At 51.3% G+C, this 16,139-nt stretch overlaps 7 protein-coding genes across 7 annotated transcripts; 4 read left to right on the top strand and 3 right to left on the bottom strand.

Moving 5' to 3' along the window:
• Window positions 1-114: 114 nt before the first annotated feature.
• COCSADRAFT_135180 (uncharacterized protein) lies at window positions 115-4,372 on the top strand. Its single transcript, XM_007698194.1, has 6 exons — window positions 115-603; window positions 660-879; window positions 931-1,106; window positions 1,154-1,585; window positions 1,633-3,695; window positions 3,746-4,372. The coding sequence occupies exons 1-6, from the start codon at window positions 421-423 to the stop codon at window positions 3,951-3,953; spliced, it is 3,282 nt and encodes a 1,093-aa protein (XP_007696384.1). The 5' UTR covers window positions 115-420; the 3' UTR covers window positions 3,954-4,372.
• Window positions 4,373-7,266: 2,894 nt separating this feature from the next.
• Window positions 7,267-7,733, top strand: COCSADRAFT_196760 (uncharacterized protein). The gene has a single exon (XM_007698193.1). The coding sequence runs from the start codon at window positions 7,297-7,299 to the stop codon at window positions 7,618-7,620; it is 324 nt and encodes a 107-aa protein (XP_007696383.1). The 5' UTR covers window positions 7,267-7,296; the 3' UTR covers window positions 7,621-7,733.
• A 126-nt stretch (window positions 7,734-7,859) lies between these two features.
• Window positions 7,860-8,416, bottom strand: COCSADRAFT_277857 (uncharacterized protein). Its single transcript, XM_007698192.1, has one exon. It carries the CDS (start codon window positions 8,275-8,277, stop codon window positions 7,879-7,881), a length of 399 nt encoding a protein of 132 aa, XP_007696382.1. The 5' UTR covers window positions 8,278-8,416; the 3' UTR covers window positions 7,860-7,878.
• A 141-nt stretch (window positions 8,417-8,557) lies between these two features.
• Window positions 8,558-10,860, top strand: COCSADRAFT_33758 (uncharacterized protein). Its single transcript, XM_007697432.1, has 2 exons — window positions 8,558-10,124; window positions 10,200-10,860. The coding sequence occupies exons 1-2, from the start codon at window positions 8,926-8,928 to the stop codon at window positions 10,534-10,536; spliced, it is 1,536 nt and encodes a 511-aa protein (XP_007695622.1). The 5' UTR covers window positions 8,558-8,925; the 3' UTR covers window positions 10,537-10,860.
• A 990-nt stretch (window positions 10,861-11,850) lies between these two features.
• Window positions 11,851-13,336, top strand: COCSADRAFT_33757 (uncharacterized protein). Its single transcript, XM_007697431.1, has 2 exons — window positions 11,851-12,279; window positions 12,436-13,336. The coding sequence occupies exons 1-2, from the start codon at window positions 12,183-12,185 to the stop codon at window positions 12,852-12,854; spliced, it is 516 nt and encodes a 171-aa protein (XP_007695621.1). The 5' UTR covers window positions 11,851-12,182; the 3' UTR covers window positions 12,855-13,336.
• Window positions 13,337-13,670: 334 nt separating this feature from the next.
• COCSADRAFT_33755 (uncharacterized protein) lies at window positions 13,671-15,498 on the bottom strand. Its single transcript, XM_007697430.1, has 2 exons — window positions 15,332-15,498; window positions 13,671-15,274 (listed from the first exon to the last, which is right to left on the bottom strand). Exons 1-2 carry the CDS (start codon window positions 15,387-15,389, stop codon window positions 14,058-14,060), a joined length of 1,275 nt encoding a protein of 424 aa, XP_007695620.1. The 5' UTR covers window positions 15,390-15,498; the 3' UTR covers window positions 13,671-14,057.
• Window positions 15,499-15,507: 9 nt separating this feature from the next.
• Window positions 15,508-16,139, bottom strand: COCSADRAFT_277824 (uncharacterized protein). The gene has a single exon (XM_007698191.1). It carries the CDS (start codon window positions 15,960-15,962, stop codon window positions 15,627-15,629), a length of 336 nt encoding a protein of 111 aa, XP_007696381.1. The 5' UTR covers window positions 15,963-16,139; the 3' UTR covers window positions 15,508-15,626.

Genomic DNA, 16,139 nt, shown 5'->3' with positions numbered 1-16,139 from the left:
AGCCAATGACGAGGCGGGGCAGGCAAGCCTTCTACGAGCATCCTTGCCCGTGGTTGGACAACATTTTTTGGACAAGGCGCGGGCTTGCACGCAGCCCCGCCAAAACATTGCTGTGAAATTTCCACGGCAACCCTGAAGCTACGGCACACACACACTCACACTCACTCTCAATCACACAGAACCCCTAGCTGTGTTGCCTGTTTACTTGCCCGTAGCACTGTACTTGGGCGCTTTGCATCTATCTACAGCAGTAGGGGCGCGACGGTAACCACGTCACGCGCGCTCCGCAACCACTTACGGCCAACCCACCACCGCTCCATTCCTGGTAGGCCCTTGCTTGCGAGCAAGACTACATGCAATAGGGCCGCTTGCCCATAAAGATACCTCACGCTCACGCACACGTACACGCACGCCCGCAACATGTCTGTTCTACCCGCAGAGGTCCACACGGCGCTGGCCACCCTGTTGCAGGGCCTCCAGTCGCCCGACAACGTCCAGCGCACCGCAGCAGAGCAGCAGCTGAATGAAGAATGGGTCGCCCAGAGGCCCGAAGTGCTCTTGATGGGTCTCTCTGAGCAGATTGAGCTGGCCCAGGACACATCGGTAAGATTAGGTCTTTGGCGGGGGGCCGGCATTGTGGGCTGACGGAGATGCTGCAGACGCGAACCTTTGCCGCCGTCATCTTCAGGCGACAGTCATCCAAGCCTCGAAAGGCACCTTCAGGCCAGACCGCCGACCTGTTCCTCACCCTCAATCCCGCTGAGCGAGAGGCCATACGCGCCAAGCTGCTCCAATGCCTGGCCAACGAAACCGACACCTCGGTACGGACAAAGGTGGGAGATGCCGTAGCAGAGCTCGCCCGCCAGCACACCGACGAAGGTAGGAGACTTCAATGCACATTCTGTCCGCTCGTCTAAAAAAACCATTCAGGTGTCGCATGGCCGGAACTGCTAGGCGCCTTGTTCCAGGCCAGCCAGTCGCAAGACCCCGCACAGCGCGAGAACGCCTTTAGGATATTCTCAACCACCCCGCAGATCATCGAGAAGCAGCATGAAGATGTGGTCATGACTGCCTTCAAGGGCGGATTTGCCGACAGCGAGTCTTCGGTCAGTACTCTTACATGTGTTGTGCGCTCACCGACTTACGTGCATAGGTTCGCATTGCTTCTGTTGAGGCGTTCGCCTCTTTCTTCCGCTCTATCACCAAGAAGGCGCAATCCAAGTACTACTCGCTCATTGGCGAGATCCTCAACATCCTACCACCGATCAAAGACTCCGGCGATGCAGACCTGCTCACAAAGGCTCTCATCTCTCTTATCGATCTGGCCGAGGTCGCGCCAAAAATGTTCAAGCCGCTGTTCAACAGCCTTGTGCAGTTCAGCATCTCAGTAATTCAGGATAAGGACCTCGGAGAGACCGCTCGCCAAAATGCGCTGGAGCTCATGGCTACATTCGCCGACAATGCGCCAGTCATGTGCAAAAAGGACGCCAACTTCACAAACGACATGGTCACTCAATGTCTGTCTCTGATGACCGATGTCGGCGCTGACGACGACGATGCGGAGGAATGGAATGTTTCTGAAGATGTGAGTCTGTTCACTTGGAAAAATTCCGCCTTGCTAACATGTACAAGTTGGATGAAGAGAGCGACTCGAACCACGTTGCTGGTGAGCAATGCATGGATCGTTTGGCCAACAAGCTTGGTGGACAGGCTATTCTGCCCCCAACCTTCAACTGGCTCCCCCGTATGATGACTTCCTCCGCCTGGCGCGACAGGCATGCTGCTCTCATGGCCATCTCTGCTATCTCTGAGGGCTGCCGTGAGTTGATGGTTGGAGAGCTCGACAAGGTCCTTGATCTCGTACTTCCCGCGCTTCGGGACCCCCATCCCCGTGTTCGATGGGCCGCCTGCAATGCTGTCGGCCAAATGTCGACCGACTTTGCGGGAACTATGCAGGAGAAGTACCACCAGGTTGTCTTGCCAAACATCATCCCCGTCTTGGAATCCGCGGAACCTCGCGTACAGGCGCACGCAGCTGCTGCTCTAGTCAACTTTTGCGAGGAGGCTGAGAAGAATATTCTTGAGCCATATCTGGATCAACTGCTGAACCACCTGTTGATGCTTTTGCAAAGTCCCAAGCGTTTCGTCCAGGAGCAGGCTTTGTCTACCATTGCCACCGTTGCCGATTCTGCTGAGGCTGCCTTCTCCAAATACTACGACACTCTGATGCCGCTATTGTTCAACGTATTGCAAGAGGAACAGTCAAAGGAGTACCGTCTACTCCGCGCAAAGGCTATGGAGTGTGCCACCCTCATTGCTCTTGCTGTTGGCAAGGATCGGATGGGTCAAGATGCGCTCAACCTCGTTCAGCTCCTTGGACGCATCCAGAACAGCGTGTCCGAGCCTGATGACCCGCAGGCATCGTATCTGCTCCACTGCTGGGGACGCATGTGCCGTGTACTTGGTCGTGAATTCGTACCTTTCCTCGCCGGTGTCATTCCACCACTCACTGAGCTTGCCGGTGCCAAGGCCGACATCCAGTTGCTTGATGACGAAGATCAAGTTGCTCAGATCCAGGACGAGGAAGGCTGGGAACTTGTGCCGCTCAAGGGCAAGGTCATTGGTATCAAGACGAGCATTCTTGATGACAAGCACATGGCTATTGAGCTAATCGTTATCTATGCCCAGGTTCTGGAAGACGCTTTCGAACCATATGTTAACGACATCATGGAGAAGATCGCCCTGCCAGGTTTGGCCTTTTTCTTCCACGACCCTGTTCGAGTCGCCTCGGCCAAGTGTGTGCCCACTCTGCTTAATGCATACAAGAAGGCCCACGGTCCTGAGTCCCCGCAGCTGGGCGACCTTTGGAAACGCACAGTAGAGCGCGTGCTCGAAGTCTTGAGCACTGAGCCCGCCATTGATACTCTGGCCGAGATGTACCAGTGCTTCTACGAATGCCTCGAGTGCATTGGCCGAAACTGCCTGACCGACGCGCACATGACAACCTTCATCGAGTCCGCTAGGAGTGTGCTTGAAGATTACAACGTGCGTGTCAAGGAGCGTTTGGAAGAGCAAGCCGAGAACGAGGATGGCGAGGAAGCATCTGAAGACATTCTATTTGCTATTGAGGACGACCAGAACCTGCTTTCCGACATGAACAAGGCATTCCACAGCATCTTCAAGACCATGGGCACTGCTTTCCTCCCACATTGGGCTGTGTTGATTGAGTACTATAGTATGGCAGCTGTCAACCAGGACCCTACACAACGCCAATGGGCCATTTGCATATACGACGATGTGCTCGAATTCTGTGGTCCAGAGTCCTGGCAATACAAAGATCAGATCATGCAGCCACTCATTGATGGCATGCAGGACGACGTGCCCGCCAACCGTCAAGCAGCAGTATATGGTGTGGGTGTTGCCGCTCACAAGGGTGGTGAAAACTGGTCCGAGTTTGTCGCTGCCTCGCTGCCGACACTCTTCAATGTCACCCAGCGACCAAATGCCCGCACTGATGACGACATTTTCGCAACCGAGAATGCTTCAGCTGCGATAGCTAAGATCTTGCACTACAACGCGAGCAAGGTCCAGAACTGGGACAATGTTGCTGCGGCCTGGATAGATACGCTACCAATCACCAATGACGAGGAGGCTGCGCCATACGCATACGCTTTCTTGGTGCAGTTGATTGAGCAGTAAGTACAACCAATTCACGGGGGATACATGTATACTAACAACTTCTTAGGCAAAACCAAGCTGTCTTCTCTCAGCCCGCTAAAATTTTCAACTATGTGGTGCACGCCCTTGAGGCCGAGACTCTACAGGGACAGACTGCCAACCGCATAGTCGCCTCTGTCAAGGCTCTGGTTCAAGCCACAAGTACCGACCTGGCTCAAGCCGCCGCGTCTTTGACCCCAGACCAACAGCGCACAGCCCAGGCATACTTTAGCTAAAAAAAAAGGCATGACACAAAGGTTAGTTTCGACTCGACCACATGACGAAAATGAAGCACATGTGACATGTTGCATGAACGGCGTTTGATTGGGGATGTAGTACAAAAGACGAAAATGCAAGCATCTTGATGGCTGGGAGTCACACTAGTTGTGGGGGAAGGATGATGATATAGATATCACTTTTTTTCTCTATTACGGGAAAGGAACAGGGTGCCGGTTTTGGCTTTAGGGTAAGTCACATGTTATGTTTATGCACAGATTCCCCCTCCCCGCCACACACACATTTCCATTTCCATTTCCATTCCCCCCTTCCGTCCCACCATTGTCCCCCTTACCACTCCTCACACCGTGTGCGTTTATGGATAGACTGGGTTGGGCTGGTTATAGTGGAAAATATAAAAGCAAATTCAAACCATGGTTGGTTTTGTTAGTGTTTGTCTGCTGTGAATCGTTTTCCAATGTGTGGCCTTGTGATGTTTGAGATGGAGGTAACAAGCCGTACTTGGGAAATTGGGCCAGCGAGGCGCTATCTTGGATGTATGCATATTGCAGTACTACTCTTATCTGCATTGATTGTTTTCAGATCGATGAGTGTACATATAAATTTTGGCAGTTTAACCGTTGGGCTTTTGATATGTTAACTAGGCAGAATGTTGGTTGCTATTTTCTCCTCCCTGCTGAGTACACTTGTATGATGAATAGTGCCATGTTTGTATTAACCAAAGTTGGTAGTGCAAATGCAATGAGGCGACTACTTCATACATGGTTAATGTCGGTTCCTATGTGCCGGGACGCACGGTGTAACAGGACACATTTTCTTTCGGGTGCCTGGATTGTACCCACCATGCTTATAAATTGACAGGCCTAACGTGTATATATTTTGCAGTTCTTGATCTTCTAGTGTATTAGCCTCTAATACTAAGAGGCGTGTTGTTAACTATGTTATCGCTAGTTCTATTAGTACTGTCTATTAGTTAACTCTTCTCGAATACCCTTTTATTTATTTGCGATAGTTAGTATGGCTTTTAAATAGCTTAATAAGCTAGATAGAGAGCTAAGATGGTAAAGATTAAGACTATATACTTGAATAGTCGACTTGAGGTAAGGAGTGTGTGTATCCCGGCAGTTTCTCTGCGCGTACGTTAAGATTGTCGAAACGCATATGACCGGTCGTGCGTCCTGAGCGACATTTTGCAGTAGTAGCGTGCTGTGGCCAAGGACCCCCCCGGCACGGATATCCTTGCCTTGGGCAGCTCTTCTTTCCGATTTATAGGTAGCCATATTATCTGGCCCCTACTTCTGGCACAGTGCTACGGGTAACATGGAAGGATCTCTTCTTGACGCAGGCCGCATTGTGGAAGACCATCGGACAACCACATCAGAAGGTAATGATCTCTGTGGGGTAGTGATCACGTGACTGGCCTCACGCTAAGAACGGACATCTCGCACTAGCATGTGAGGAAACGGAGGCACATGACTATGCGTCTTCAGGAACATCAGAAGTTACTAGGATTATTTCGTGAAGATAGGACGATGGGACAATGGGTATAAAGGATGGACAGATTTTATTATCACACTCGTTGTGGTCAACTTTCATAAGTTCTTCTTACACAATTTGATACTTGGTTATTCTATCGCACGTAGAATTGATTGTTACTTCCGGTTAAATCTTATAACTATTTTCCACTAAGATATCCTGATAATCGCACGGACTACCGTGTTCGACCATCTCGCTCTAACCTGAACTGAGACTAGGTAAGTATAGCCTAACCTCGTGTAACACATAACTAAGGTTCGTTGTCACGCTGCGTAGACTTGTCTTGCAGAGTAGATAAAAACTCTTTAAGAGACATCTGAAGTTAGTAGGATTCACTACTCCGTGTTACTAACTGCCTGAGTAGTACTGTTCAGTACGGTGCTTGCGGGCCAATAAACGTCTGAAGCACGAAATGCGACAGCAATGCGAGATACTCGTCGCCCTGACCCTTGCCGTTCAATCCCTTATCTGCCATTTATTCTGTCTTATTCATAGCCTTTTTTGTAGCGACACAGCTTCACCCAGCCTGGTAGACTAGGCCCGATCCGGATCTGCAAGTATAAGTAGAGGCTTCCAGCCATGGTTGTTCTCTAGATTCTTGATATCCTTTAGTACTAGGCCTATAGGTGTGTATTTGAATCAAGGCTCTTCCGCTGTCCCATGCACTCCCATATACCTCTGAGTGACGCTACTGCCAATACCGATCCGACTAGTCTTGCCTGTGCTGTTACAGATTTCTAAGAGGTGGCTCAGAACCGCATTAGGGCTTGTTCGGTTGCGCGTTTTGCGGTTGCGTTTTTAATACTTATTCGGGTGTAGAGCTTTGGTAAAGGGGGGGGCTAGTTAGCGTTGCGGTTTGGCTTATCTGAACATGGATAGCTGGGTATTAAGCTGGCGACTAAGCTAGTCACCTGATCCAGCTGGCTCACTAGAACCTCCTGTACTTCTACTAAAATCATTAATTTAATCTTTACATGACCAAAAATGCTGCCCCAAATCTGATTAGTAAAACGCAACAGGCGCAACTGAACAGGCCCTTAGCTAGCCTATGAGCGGACGGAAATTCTCGGGGACGAAGCAAATAACGCACTTACAAAATATTGCTTTGTAAAGTGCAATTCGTGCAAATTATAATACAAGTTAAGTATGAAAGGCGCAAGCTACACACGCCTAAGGCTATCCAGCTATTGACTATACTTGTGAAACCCAGCATTCAAGCATAGCTAGACCGCAGTTTCTACACTCAAGCAAGATGGAAGGGCTCCCTACGCTTAAGCACATGGTGAAAACTTTACACAAGGCACAAGTACACCACTTTTATTACTTTTAAATAGGGCGACTTTTACTCACAGAGAAAACAGTACCCAGCAATCGACCCTAAAAACCCAGCAAATTCGGCAGCAGGTAAAGTTGTCTTTGTGACAGGAGGCGCGAGCGGCATTGGGTTTGCAACCGCTCGTGCTTTTGCTATCGCCGGTGCCAAGGCCGTCATCATCGTAGCTCATCGTAGCACGGAGTGTTGAATCACTCAAGGAAAAGGCAGCTCAGCTAGCTGCTGAGATACCATCAACTCAAGTCATGTCTTTCCCGCTCGACATGTCCAACGAGGATGCTGTAAATGATGTTTTTGCTGAGATCCGACATGGCCTTAGCGCGGATATCGACGTCTTGGTGCTCAGCGCCACATATATGAAGATGGGTATTCTAACCACACAATACACAACACAAGAGCTTCATGAAGCCTTGAACACCAATTTCATCAGAAACATCAACATTGTTCGAGCTTTTCTATCGACCGTAAATCTGATGGATTCAGAGTCCAAGACTGGAAAGGTAATTCTCGATATCTCAACCCACTCGCGCTACTCGCGCTACCCCACGCAAGCGATATATAGCTCTAGCAAGCTGGCCTTTACCCACTTCATACGACACATCGGGGCCGAATATGCACATACTGGGCTACGTATTCAATCGTACCATCCGGGCGGGATCTTGTCGGATGCAGTGCGCAAATTAGGGGGAGGAGGAGATTATCCTTGGGATGACGTGAGTCTGCCGGCAGGATTGGCGACATGGCTGGCGAGCCCAGCAGCAGCGTTCCTGAACGGCAGGTTTATTCTGAGTAACTAGGATGTGGATGAGATTGCTGCTTTGAAGGATAAGTTTGAGGTAGACGAGGACTTTTAGTAAGATCGTTCTGAAGATTAAGCCAGATCCTTGAGGAAACGAAATCTGCGACGGGGGGGGGGGGGGGTCCCCATTCTATTACAAGAAAACTTGTGTGTATTCTATTTCTTCTGTCTTACTACCTTTATGTATCTGTGGTATTTATAGATTTATACTATTATAGACGAGTAGAGAGTATTAGAAAAGAGTTAGAAGACAGTATTAATAGAATGAGTAATAGTATAGTTTATAATATACTAGAAGGGTAAGAGCTATACGGAAGAGAAACGGGTACCTTGCATATATTTTAGTGTAAACCCCCGCCCCCTGCGGGTTTTTGGTGAGATTGGCAAAAAGGGAGTATGAGGGGGTTGGGTGTAGAGGGTAGGCGGAGTGGAGAAATGGGTTGGGATGGTGTGCCGAGGATTCTTTGGGTGTGGGTGAGGGATGTAAGGGGCAGAATGGTGTTGTGGCTAGGATGAGGAACAAATTGACTTGTTTTGACAATGGCATAAGTGGCTTTGTATAGAGAGTACTGTGCTTAAGGTTGGAGTTGTATACGAGGTCCTTGCGTATAAAAAGTGAAGCGTTCGCTGTGACTACTGCCTCCGTTATCGCCATTAGCCCCGTAGCGGCTACCTGGCAATCACTTCGTGTTTGATTCCAATGGCTTGTGTCCTGAATGTAGTCCGAGGGATGGTATTCATAGATTACTGCAACACGTCGGGTGAGATCCGCATCCCGTTAGTCACACAAAACACCAGCACCGCAAGTCCTCAGTCGATCCCAATAAGAAAAAAAAAGCACTCGCAAACACGGGATGAACAAGCCTGATGTGCAACATGCACAAGCAACCTCGCTTGATTACAATTATGAAAAGAATTCCTTCCAGTCGCGGATTAATGCTTGAACGCGTCCAAAAGGCGCTTGGTTGGGTCCCATGGACCAATAAGCGGGGTGCCAGATACACTTACGTACCCTGTACATTCGGCGGACCTCGGCATTTTCCCCAGAGTGTGGTGCAGCTCCACCTTTTGGCGCAAGGCAGACGACATGGAGAACGGAGGCTAGCTCGCGTTGGAAGGAGAGGACCGAACCGAGGCCTGGAGGAATGTATTGGCAAAGGGGAGGGGAGGGGGGGAAGCGGATTCCATAGTCTCTAAAGTGTTCGCGTTGTCCTCGTGTTCTTTGGTCCCTTATTTCTCTCTCCTTCTTTCTCTTTGACTTCGTTTCATCCCATCTACGTATATTCATAGTCGCCCGCCCACCATGCCTCACGCAGCGCTTACACGCGAGTCTGTCGCTTCGCATAACAAACCTGACGACCTGTGGTGCATCATTGATCACAAGGTGTACGACCTCAGCGAATTCGTCGATGCGCACCCCGGCGGCTCAGTCGTGCTCGAGCAAGTAGCAGGACAAGATGCTACGACTGCCTTTTACAATCTGCACAGGCAGGAGGTGCTCGAGAAGTACAGCGAGCTCTGCATTGGCACCATTGAGGGTGAAAGGTCAGAGGTCCTCATCCAGAAGTCTGGCGAGCTGAGCCCAGTGCCATATGCAGAGCCATTGTGGCTACGACCGCAATTCAAGAGCCCGTACTTCAACGAGAGCCACCGCGCGTTGCAGAGGGAAATTCGCAAGTTCGTCGACACACACATTACACCCGAGGCGCAGCAAAAGGAGAAGGATGGCACGTATATTAGCCAGGAGCTGATTGACAAGATGGCGGCAAACGACATGCTGGCCATGCGTCTGGGACCTGGCAAGCATCTGCATGGCAAGAACCTGTTGGGCGTAGTCAAGGGCGAGGAATTTGACTATCTCCACGACCTTGTGCAGGCGCAGGAAGGCGTGCGTGCGAATGCGCGTGGGTTCCAGGACGGAAACATGTCGGGCATGACGATCAGTCTGACGGCTGTGCTGCAATGGATGCCCGAGTCGGAGCTCAAGACGCGCGTGGTGAATGAGGTGTTGAGCGGAAAGAAGAAGATGTGCCTGGCTATTACCGAGGCGTTTGCTGGTTCAGATGTTGCGGGTATCAGGACGACGGCGACCAAGACGGCAGACGGTAAGCACTATATTGTACGGGGCACTAAGAAGTGGATCACCAACGGCATGTTCAGCGACTACTTTGTGGTCGGGTGCAGGACGGATAAGGGCTTCTCCGTGTTGCTCATTGAGCGGGATGCGGCGGTTGAGACGAAGCTGATCAAGACGAGCTACTCGACGACGGCGGGCACTGCATTTGTAGAGTTCAACGATGCAAAGGTTCCCGTAGACCATTTGCTGGGCGAGGAGCACAAGGGGTTCATTGTGATTATGAGCAATTTCAATCACGAGCGCTTCATGATGGCTTGTGCCGTGATCCGGCAGTCGCGAACCGTGGTCGAGGAATGTCTCAAGTGGTGCAACCAACGCATCGTTTTTGGTAAAAAGCTCATTGAGCAGCCCGCTATCCGGCAAAAGTAAGTACTACCCTAACTAGACGGGCCCGGCAACATGGCAGCGACACGGGACGGGATAGCTGACAGCATAACCAGACTTGCAAAAATGATTTCGCACGTCGAAGCCAACCAAGCTTGGCTCGAGTCGATTGCGTATCAGATGACGCACATGTCGTACGCGCAGCAATCCAAGCTGCTGGGCGGGCCGATTGGTCTGCTCAAGTCGTATGCTACACGGTCGGCGCACGAGATTGCCGATGAGGCAGTCAACATTTTTGGCGGCATAGGACTCACGCAGAGCGGCATGGGACGGGTGATTGAGCAGTTCCACCGGACGTACAAGTTTGATGCCATCCTGGGCGGCACCGAAGAGATTCTGGGCGATCTGGGCGTCCGACAGGCCATGAAGAACTTCCCAAAGAGCATGTTGTAGATAGGGTGTTGGAAAACCATGGTTCTAGGCAGGCATGAGCGTGTTACAACTTACATGGTCGGCTTTTGTTGGGTGGCGGAACCGGCGAATGAAGGGCGTGTGAGGCGGTGTAATGTATATTATTTTAGGGTACCAGCCAAAATGGAGGCGTTCGTTGAATGGCACCTGTCAGCAGTGCCACATGCGGAGGGGCAATTTTTTTTCTTTGGTTGCAAACCTTAAGCTGGGGAGAGAGTGGCGTTTGGAAGGATTCTAGAAGCAAATTGGTAACATTGCAGGTCGAGGGCGATGCATCAAGTGGCTGGGGGTCGTCGACCTTGTTGGGGGGGTCGTGTGTTCGGGTACCAGGGATGGGGTGATGCAGGCCGGGTCCGAGCGGGTGGGTGTGCACAGGCAATGGGGAACGACATGTGTATGTAAACTATGTACCTGGCCGATGACAGCATTGGGGCTGGGGTGTGTGTGTGTGTGTGTGTGTGTGTGTGTGTGTGTGGAGGCCGAGCGTACTCGGAAAGCATAAGGCAGCGTGCATTTGCGGGTATGTAGTATGTACATAGATACATGTGTAAGTATAGTCATATTACATAGTACATGGGCGCATGTAAGGAAGTAGTCATTTCAGACGAGATGAGACGGCCGACAAGAGAAGAGAGGAACAACGATATGCAGACTATGGCCAATCAGGGGCGTGGGGTGGATCCGGTGTTGGACGACGAGGCTACGCAGATAGTGGCACACACGGTGTCGAGAGGCCAAGGCTGGACTGCACAGTCCACCGATCGCAAACACTGGCGCAGGCGGGTTCAGACGCCTCATTCGACATGAGCGGGCGTCGTGGTCGACGTGGTGTTGCTGGTGTGGGTGTTGTTGTCACAGGTACCAGGGGCGGCGAGTGAGTTGAGGCAGGGCGGCGAAACGTGTCACATGCAGAGCAGAGGGCAGGCAGGTCGGGCGAGCACGATGAGTTGTACATGGCTAAGGCCATGGGGATCATTGTGTATGTGCAGTATGTATACCGACATGTGCATCATCATGTGTGGACGCGTAGTGTCGAGTACATAGATGAATGCATGGGCGCTGTGGAACTACAGACATGCCATGCTGACATATACATGGACAATGGCGTGCTGGTAGGATAGTTAATAGGCCTAGGCATAATCATGGCCAAATCGCCTCACTCACGCTGCGCTGGTATGGATGCGGAAGACTATCGAACATGGGCCATGGCCGGCTAGTGGCACCCGCCCTGCATTCGGCGGCGAGGGAGGAGGCGAAAGAGGCGAAAGAGGCGAAAGAGGCGCTGCGAACGCTTGTCGGCTCGAGTCGTGTGCAGGCCAGGCAGAGCAGAGCAGCCCGGTGACAGCATGCATGCCATGGCCCTCTCGCGAGCCTTTCTTTAAAGAGCCCGGCCTGCGTCACCTTGTCCCGGCTCGACATGCTCTTCCTCCTCTTCCTTCTCTCTTGATCATCCTCGTCCTCGACACCGTCTGCCCGTAGATTCGCCGCGCCCACGTCATCACCTCTCGTCGCCTACATCATCCAACCTGTCCTCTTTTCTTCTACTACTGTCTCCCGTCTCTCCGCCTCTCCATCTCGCTGCCTCCAGCTCCACACCTCTCTCTCTCCATTACACAATCACCACAATCATGGCCCGTTCCTCCAGCATCAGCAGCATGAGCTCCTCCAGCTCCGACGCCGAGGAGACGATGCAGATCTTCGTCAAGACCGTGTCCGGCAACAACAGTAAGTTTCCAGCCTTCCCCCCCGTCATTCCGATAGCCTCGGAACAGCACATGCAGCATGCATAACACACTCATCCACTCATCATCACCACCGCCATCCCAACACACCCACTACCAAACAATGCCCGAACAAAGAACTGACATTGTCGCCTCGCAGCAATCCCACTCACCATCCCTTCAAACACCTCAATACGCACTCTCCGCTCCCTCCTGGCTCTGCGCACCAACCTGCACAGCCCCTCGGATCTGCGCATAGTCCACGCCGGCAAGCACCTCTCCTCGCCAGAAACCACCCTCTCCGACTACGCCATCGGCCCAAACTCAACCCTGCACCTCGCCCTCCCCCTGCGCGGCGGCATGCCCCCCAAGAAGATCCGCTGCTCCTTCAAGGACTGCAAGGATCGCGCCCAGCCCATTGTCGGTGACTGTGGATTCTGCACCGGTCACCATTGCAGCAAGCACCGCATGCTCGAGGACCACAAGTGCGAGGGCCTGGAGGATTGCAAGAAGGAGAGCCATTCTCGCAATGCCGATAAGCTCAACAGCGAGCGCACCGTTGCCATCAAGGGCGTCTAAATCATCATTATCACCACCACCACTACCATCACCACTACTACCACCTTCTCTTTGAGGCGATTGCGAATCAAGCGAGGAAGCGTGTATACCATGTCGACATGTCTTAAGTCCCTTTTTTTCGAGCGATTTGATGCGTCCTTGCCACTCATCATCTGCAGCTCTGCTGTGTTTTTGTTTTGTTTTCTACTCTCTACCATCTTGCCTTTGTCTTGCTTTCTCATTGTCCCTGGAGAGAAATCTCCCTTCTCACTGCGATATCGGAGGAATGCGATTAGTCATGTTTTTTTAACTTTCCTCCTTTCTCATTCCCGGAGCCACGGGGGCGTTCTTCTTTTTTTTTGATAATCACCTTTATATCATGGAAGAAGGTTTCTTTCTCGTCCTCTTCTAGCGAGCGAGGGTGTCACTTTGTTTCAAGTCTTGCTTGCACGTGCCAAGGTTTAGCTTAGAGTTGAATAATGATAAACACAGTCATAAACTCATTCCAAGTTCAATGTGTATGCGTGATTGTTGGTTTGAAGAAGGGTGGTGTGGTCATGTTTGTCGAGTTGCTTGTGTCTTCCGACTTGGTATGTCTACGGATACGTACAAGTTAACCCCTAGCACTTGTGTCCGCCTTCGCTTTACCTACCCTCGCTCTCTACTAGCCCCCGCCAATGAATCCACCTTTACTCTCTCTCTGTTGAATCTATAGATAACACGCCATTTAAACTACCCACTCTACATATCCCTAGCTTCTTCTAACCTCATCCATATACAAATAAAAGTCGCTGCATTGGTATTTTCATCCACTCTCTCTTGAAGTTCGCGTACCCATTTTCTCTCCTGTCTTTAAGCTCTCGTGCCCACTTTCTCTTTGCGACTTTAATTATTTGTGTCTGCTTGACGTAGTTATAGCGTATCATATTATACTTTTCTCGGAAAAGAATGGGCAGGCCACACCACACCAAGCTGCTGCAATTGGGTATCAGAACCGCTTTTTCTCTTTGAACACTCGTGTCCCTCTTCTCTTCCTTAACCTCTTGTGTCCACCCTCCCTCCCCTTGAAGAAGACGCAGTAGACAAAGACCGATAACATGTGCTCTTACCAGGGAAGATACGAGACCTTAAACTCCGCTTGATAGCTATAACTAGATAGTATACCATTATACCATCCATTCCGCCACCTATTCTGCCCATTTCCCACATCTCCCAACCCCATCTCTACCCCCTCACAAACGCCACCTCACCACCCCTCACATCCACCCTCCCCTCAATCCCCCTCGCCCTCCGCTCAAGCTCCCCACTCCTAACCCCCCCACTCCCATCCTTATCCTCGCCCTCAACCCTCATAAAAATAACAGGCAAGACACTATTCCGCCACCCACACCGCTCGCCCCTCTCCCCCACCACTATGCCCAAAAACACACACAGCGCAAGTACCCATACCAACACGGGCAGCACGGCCCAGTACCACGTCACATGCACATGAATAACCTCTTTCATCGCTACCCCCCGCACTCCCCTATCCCCAGTGAGATAAAACGGCTCGTCACGCATCGTCTTCGACAGCGCCTTCGCCACGAGATCCACAGCGCACGAGACGCGATTATCAGGGTATGCGCAGCCGGTTAGATTCGCCGTCCAGATCTGGGCGAGGGTATCGCGGGCGGCGCCGCTCGAAAACGACGCTGATTTGTATGAGATGGATTGGGAACTGAGTTGCTCGATATAGCCTTCGAAGTCGCGGGCGAGCGTCTTGACGAGGCCTTGGGTTGTGGTGGAGTTTATGCCAAAGGTCTGGCCGTCGAGGCCGTATTGCGGTGCTATGGGTGCGGTGAGGTTGGTTACGAAGGAGGGGTCGGCGCATTGTGTGGTGTCGAGGTCTTCGCAGCGCCAGGTTTTCAGTACTTGCTCTGTGTAGGGCGAGGCGCCTGTTGTGGATTGGGTGGATTGGCGGTATTGAGATTGGATGCTTTGGATGCAGGGGGTCAGGGTGCATAGGGAGGCTGTGTAGCTTGGGTCTTCTGTCCACCACGATACGCTGGATGGTGGGTTTGGGTCGATGTTGAGATAGATGGAGGCGATGCTGTTTGGGGCCGTGTCGACTTGGGCAATGCCGCTGCTCGTCATGGCTATGTAAGTGCCGAGTTGCTGGTCGCCGGGTTTCCGGTATTTGTATCCAAGACTTAGCCCTGGTCGCTTCCCGTCCTCAGACTCTGGGAGAGAGAGCGTGCAAATGCCTTCTGTGGTGTTGCATGACTTGGACACGAGGGCTGATACGTCTTCGCATGAAGCGCACATCCCTATGCTTGCTACCGCGGGCCATGTACAGTCGCCTGAGCTGCATTCGTAGCGTGGCTGGGACCAGTATTGGTTCGAGTCGGAGCTGTATAGCGCTGCGTATGCATTTTGCATCATAGCAGGAGAGGCCCAATCCACTATATCCTGTCAGTGATACGCAAGTAGCTAACGCGACAAAAGATGGGCTGAATTACATCCCAAATATACAATGGTAGAACCTTGGTAGAAAGTGTTGTTCGATACGAAAGCCATTTGTGACGCATCTGGAACGGGTCTCGTATAGTAGCTTACGAGATTCTGGATGAAAGGGTCGACACCGATACTCAAGATGATACCGATTGCACCTAGGATTGCTAGAAAACTGAGAAGCAAAAAAACATTTGGTAAGTCAACCTGGATCCGAATATAAACAAAAACAGACAAGTTACTTAAGCCCCTCAAGAAAACAGGCTTCACTGAACAACAACCCAAAGGAAAGGAATGAAGAACTCACGGAGCCTGATTCTTCATCTTCCAAAGAAGCTGCATACTTCCCAATGAGCCCCTCGATGCAGAGTCAAAAGTCTCGATATGCAGAAGCGATCTCGACCCTTTAGGTCTCGCAAGCCACGACCACTTCATTTGCCCCAGGCCATTTGACAGTAGCACCAAAAGGCACAATCGCGTCAGCGTTCCCAGCCAGGAAACCACGGCGTTGACCGAGATGCCTACCGGCCGACACATCAACTTGCCGCCGGTCGACCCAGGCGAAACCATGCAATTGCTGTCTCCGAATGTCCACGACGGCAGCGGTTTATCGTTGAGCGAAGCCAAAAGAAGAAGCATTGCGATGAGTGCTCCGCCAGAAATTACTAGACTAGCAATCTCCCATATCCACCAGTCTGCAGCACGAAGAGACTCGATGATGGTGTAGTGTCGATTTCGTCTTTCTCTTTCTATTCCCTCTTCTTCTTCTTCTTCTTCTTCTTCTTCTTCTTCTTCTTCTTCTTCTTCTTCTTCTTC

The sequence above is a fragment of the Bipolaris sorokiniana genome (genome assembly GCF_000338995.1).
Source record: "Bipolaris sorokiniana ND90Pr unplaced genomic scaffold COCSAscaffold_2, whole genome shotgun sequence".
Taxonomy (NCBI): domain Eukaryota; kingdom Fungi; phylum Ascomycota; class Dothideomycetes; order Pleosporales; family Pleosporaceae; genus Bipolaris; species Bipolaris sorokiniana.
This window is presented reverse-complemented; position numbering and strand designations above follow the sequence as displayed.

What these genes read in the sequence shown, in the direction of transcription:
- COCSADRAFT_135180 (XM_007698194.1), top strand. Translation starts at nt 421, where the DNA reads ATGTCTGTTCTACCCGCAGAGGTCCACACGGCGCTGGCCACCCTGTTG. An exon ending in CCGCCAGCACACCGACGAAG is followed by an intron (nt 880 to 930) that starts GTAGGAGACTTC and finishes AAAACCATTCAG; the next exon opens with GTGTCGCATGGCCGGAACTG. An exon ending in TTGGTGCAGTTGATTGAGCA is followed by an intron (nt 3,696 to 3,745) that starts GTAAGTACAACC and finishes ACAACTTCTTAG; the next exon opens with GCAAAACCAAGCTGTCTTCT.
- COCSADRAFT_196760 (XM_007698193.1), top strand. Translation starts at nt 7,297, where the DNA reads ATGGATTCAGAGTCCAAGACTGGAAAGGTAATTCTCGATATCTCAACC.
- COCSADRAFT_277857 (XM_007698192.1), bottom strand. Translation starts at nt 8,277, where the DNA reads ATGGCGATAACGGAGGCAGTAGTCACAGCGAACGCTTCACTTTTTATA.
- COCSADRAFT_33758 (XM_007697432.1), top strand. Translation starts at nt 8,926, where the DNA reads ATGCCTCACGCAGCGCTTACACGCGAGTCTGTCGCTTCGCATAACAAA. An exon ending in CAGCCCGCTATCCGGCAAAA is followed by an intron (nt 10,125 to 10,199) that starts GTAAGTACTACC and finishes CAGCATAACCAG; the next exon opens with ACTTGCAAAAATGATTTCGC.
- COCSADRAFT_33757 (XM_007697431.1), top strand. Translation starts at nt 12,183, where the DNA reads ATGGCCCGTTCCTCCAGCATCAGCAGCATGAGCTCCTCCAGCTCCGAC. An exon ending in GACCGTGTCCGGCAACAACA is followed by an intron (nt 12,280 to 12,435) that starts GTAAGTTTCCAG and finishes GTCGCCTCGCAG; the next exon opens with CAATCCCACTCACCATCCCT.
- COCSADRAFT_33755 (XM_007697430.1), bottom strand. Translation starts at nt 15,389, where the DNA reads ATGGCTTTCGTATCGAACAACACTTTCTACCAAGGTTCTACCATTGTA. An exon ending in TACCATTGTATATTTGGGAT is followed by an intron (nt 15,275 to 15,331) that starts GTAATTCAGCCC and finishes GACAGGATATAG; the next exon opens with TGGATTGGGCCTCTCCTGCT.
- COCSADRAFT_277824 (XM_007698191.1), bottom strand. Translation starts at nt 15,962, where the DNA reads ATGCTTCTTCTTTTGGCTTCGCTCAACGATAAACCGCTGCCGTCGTGG.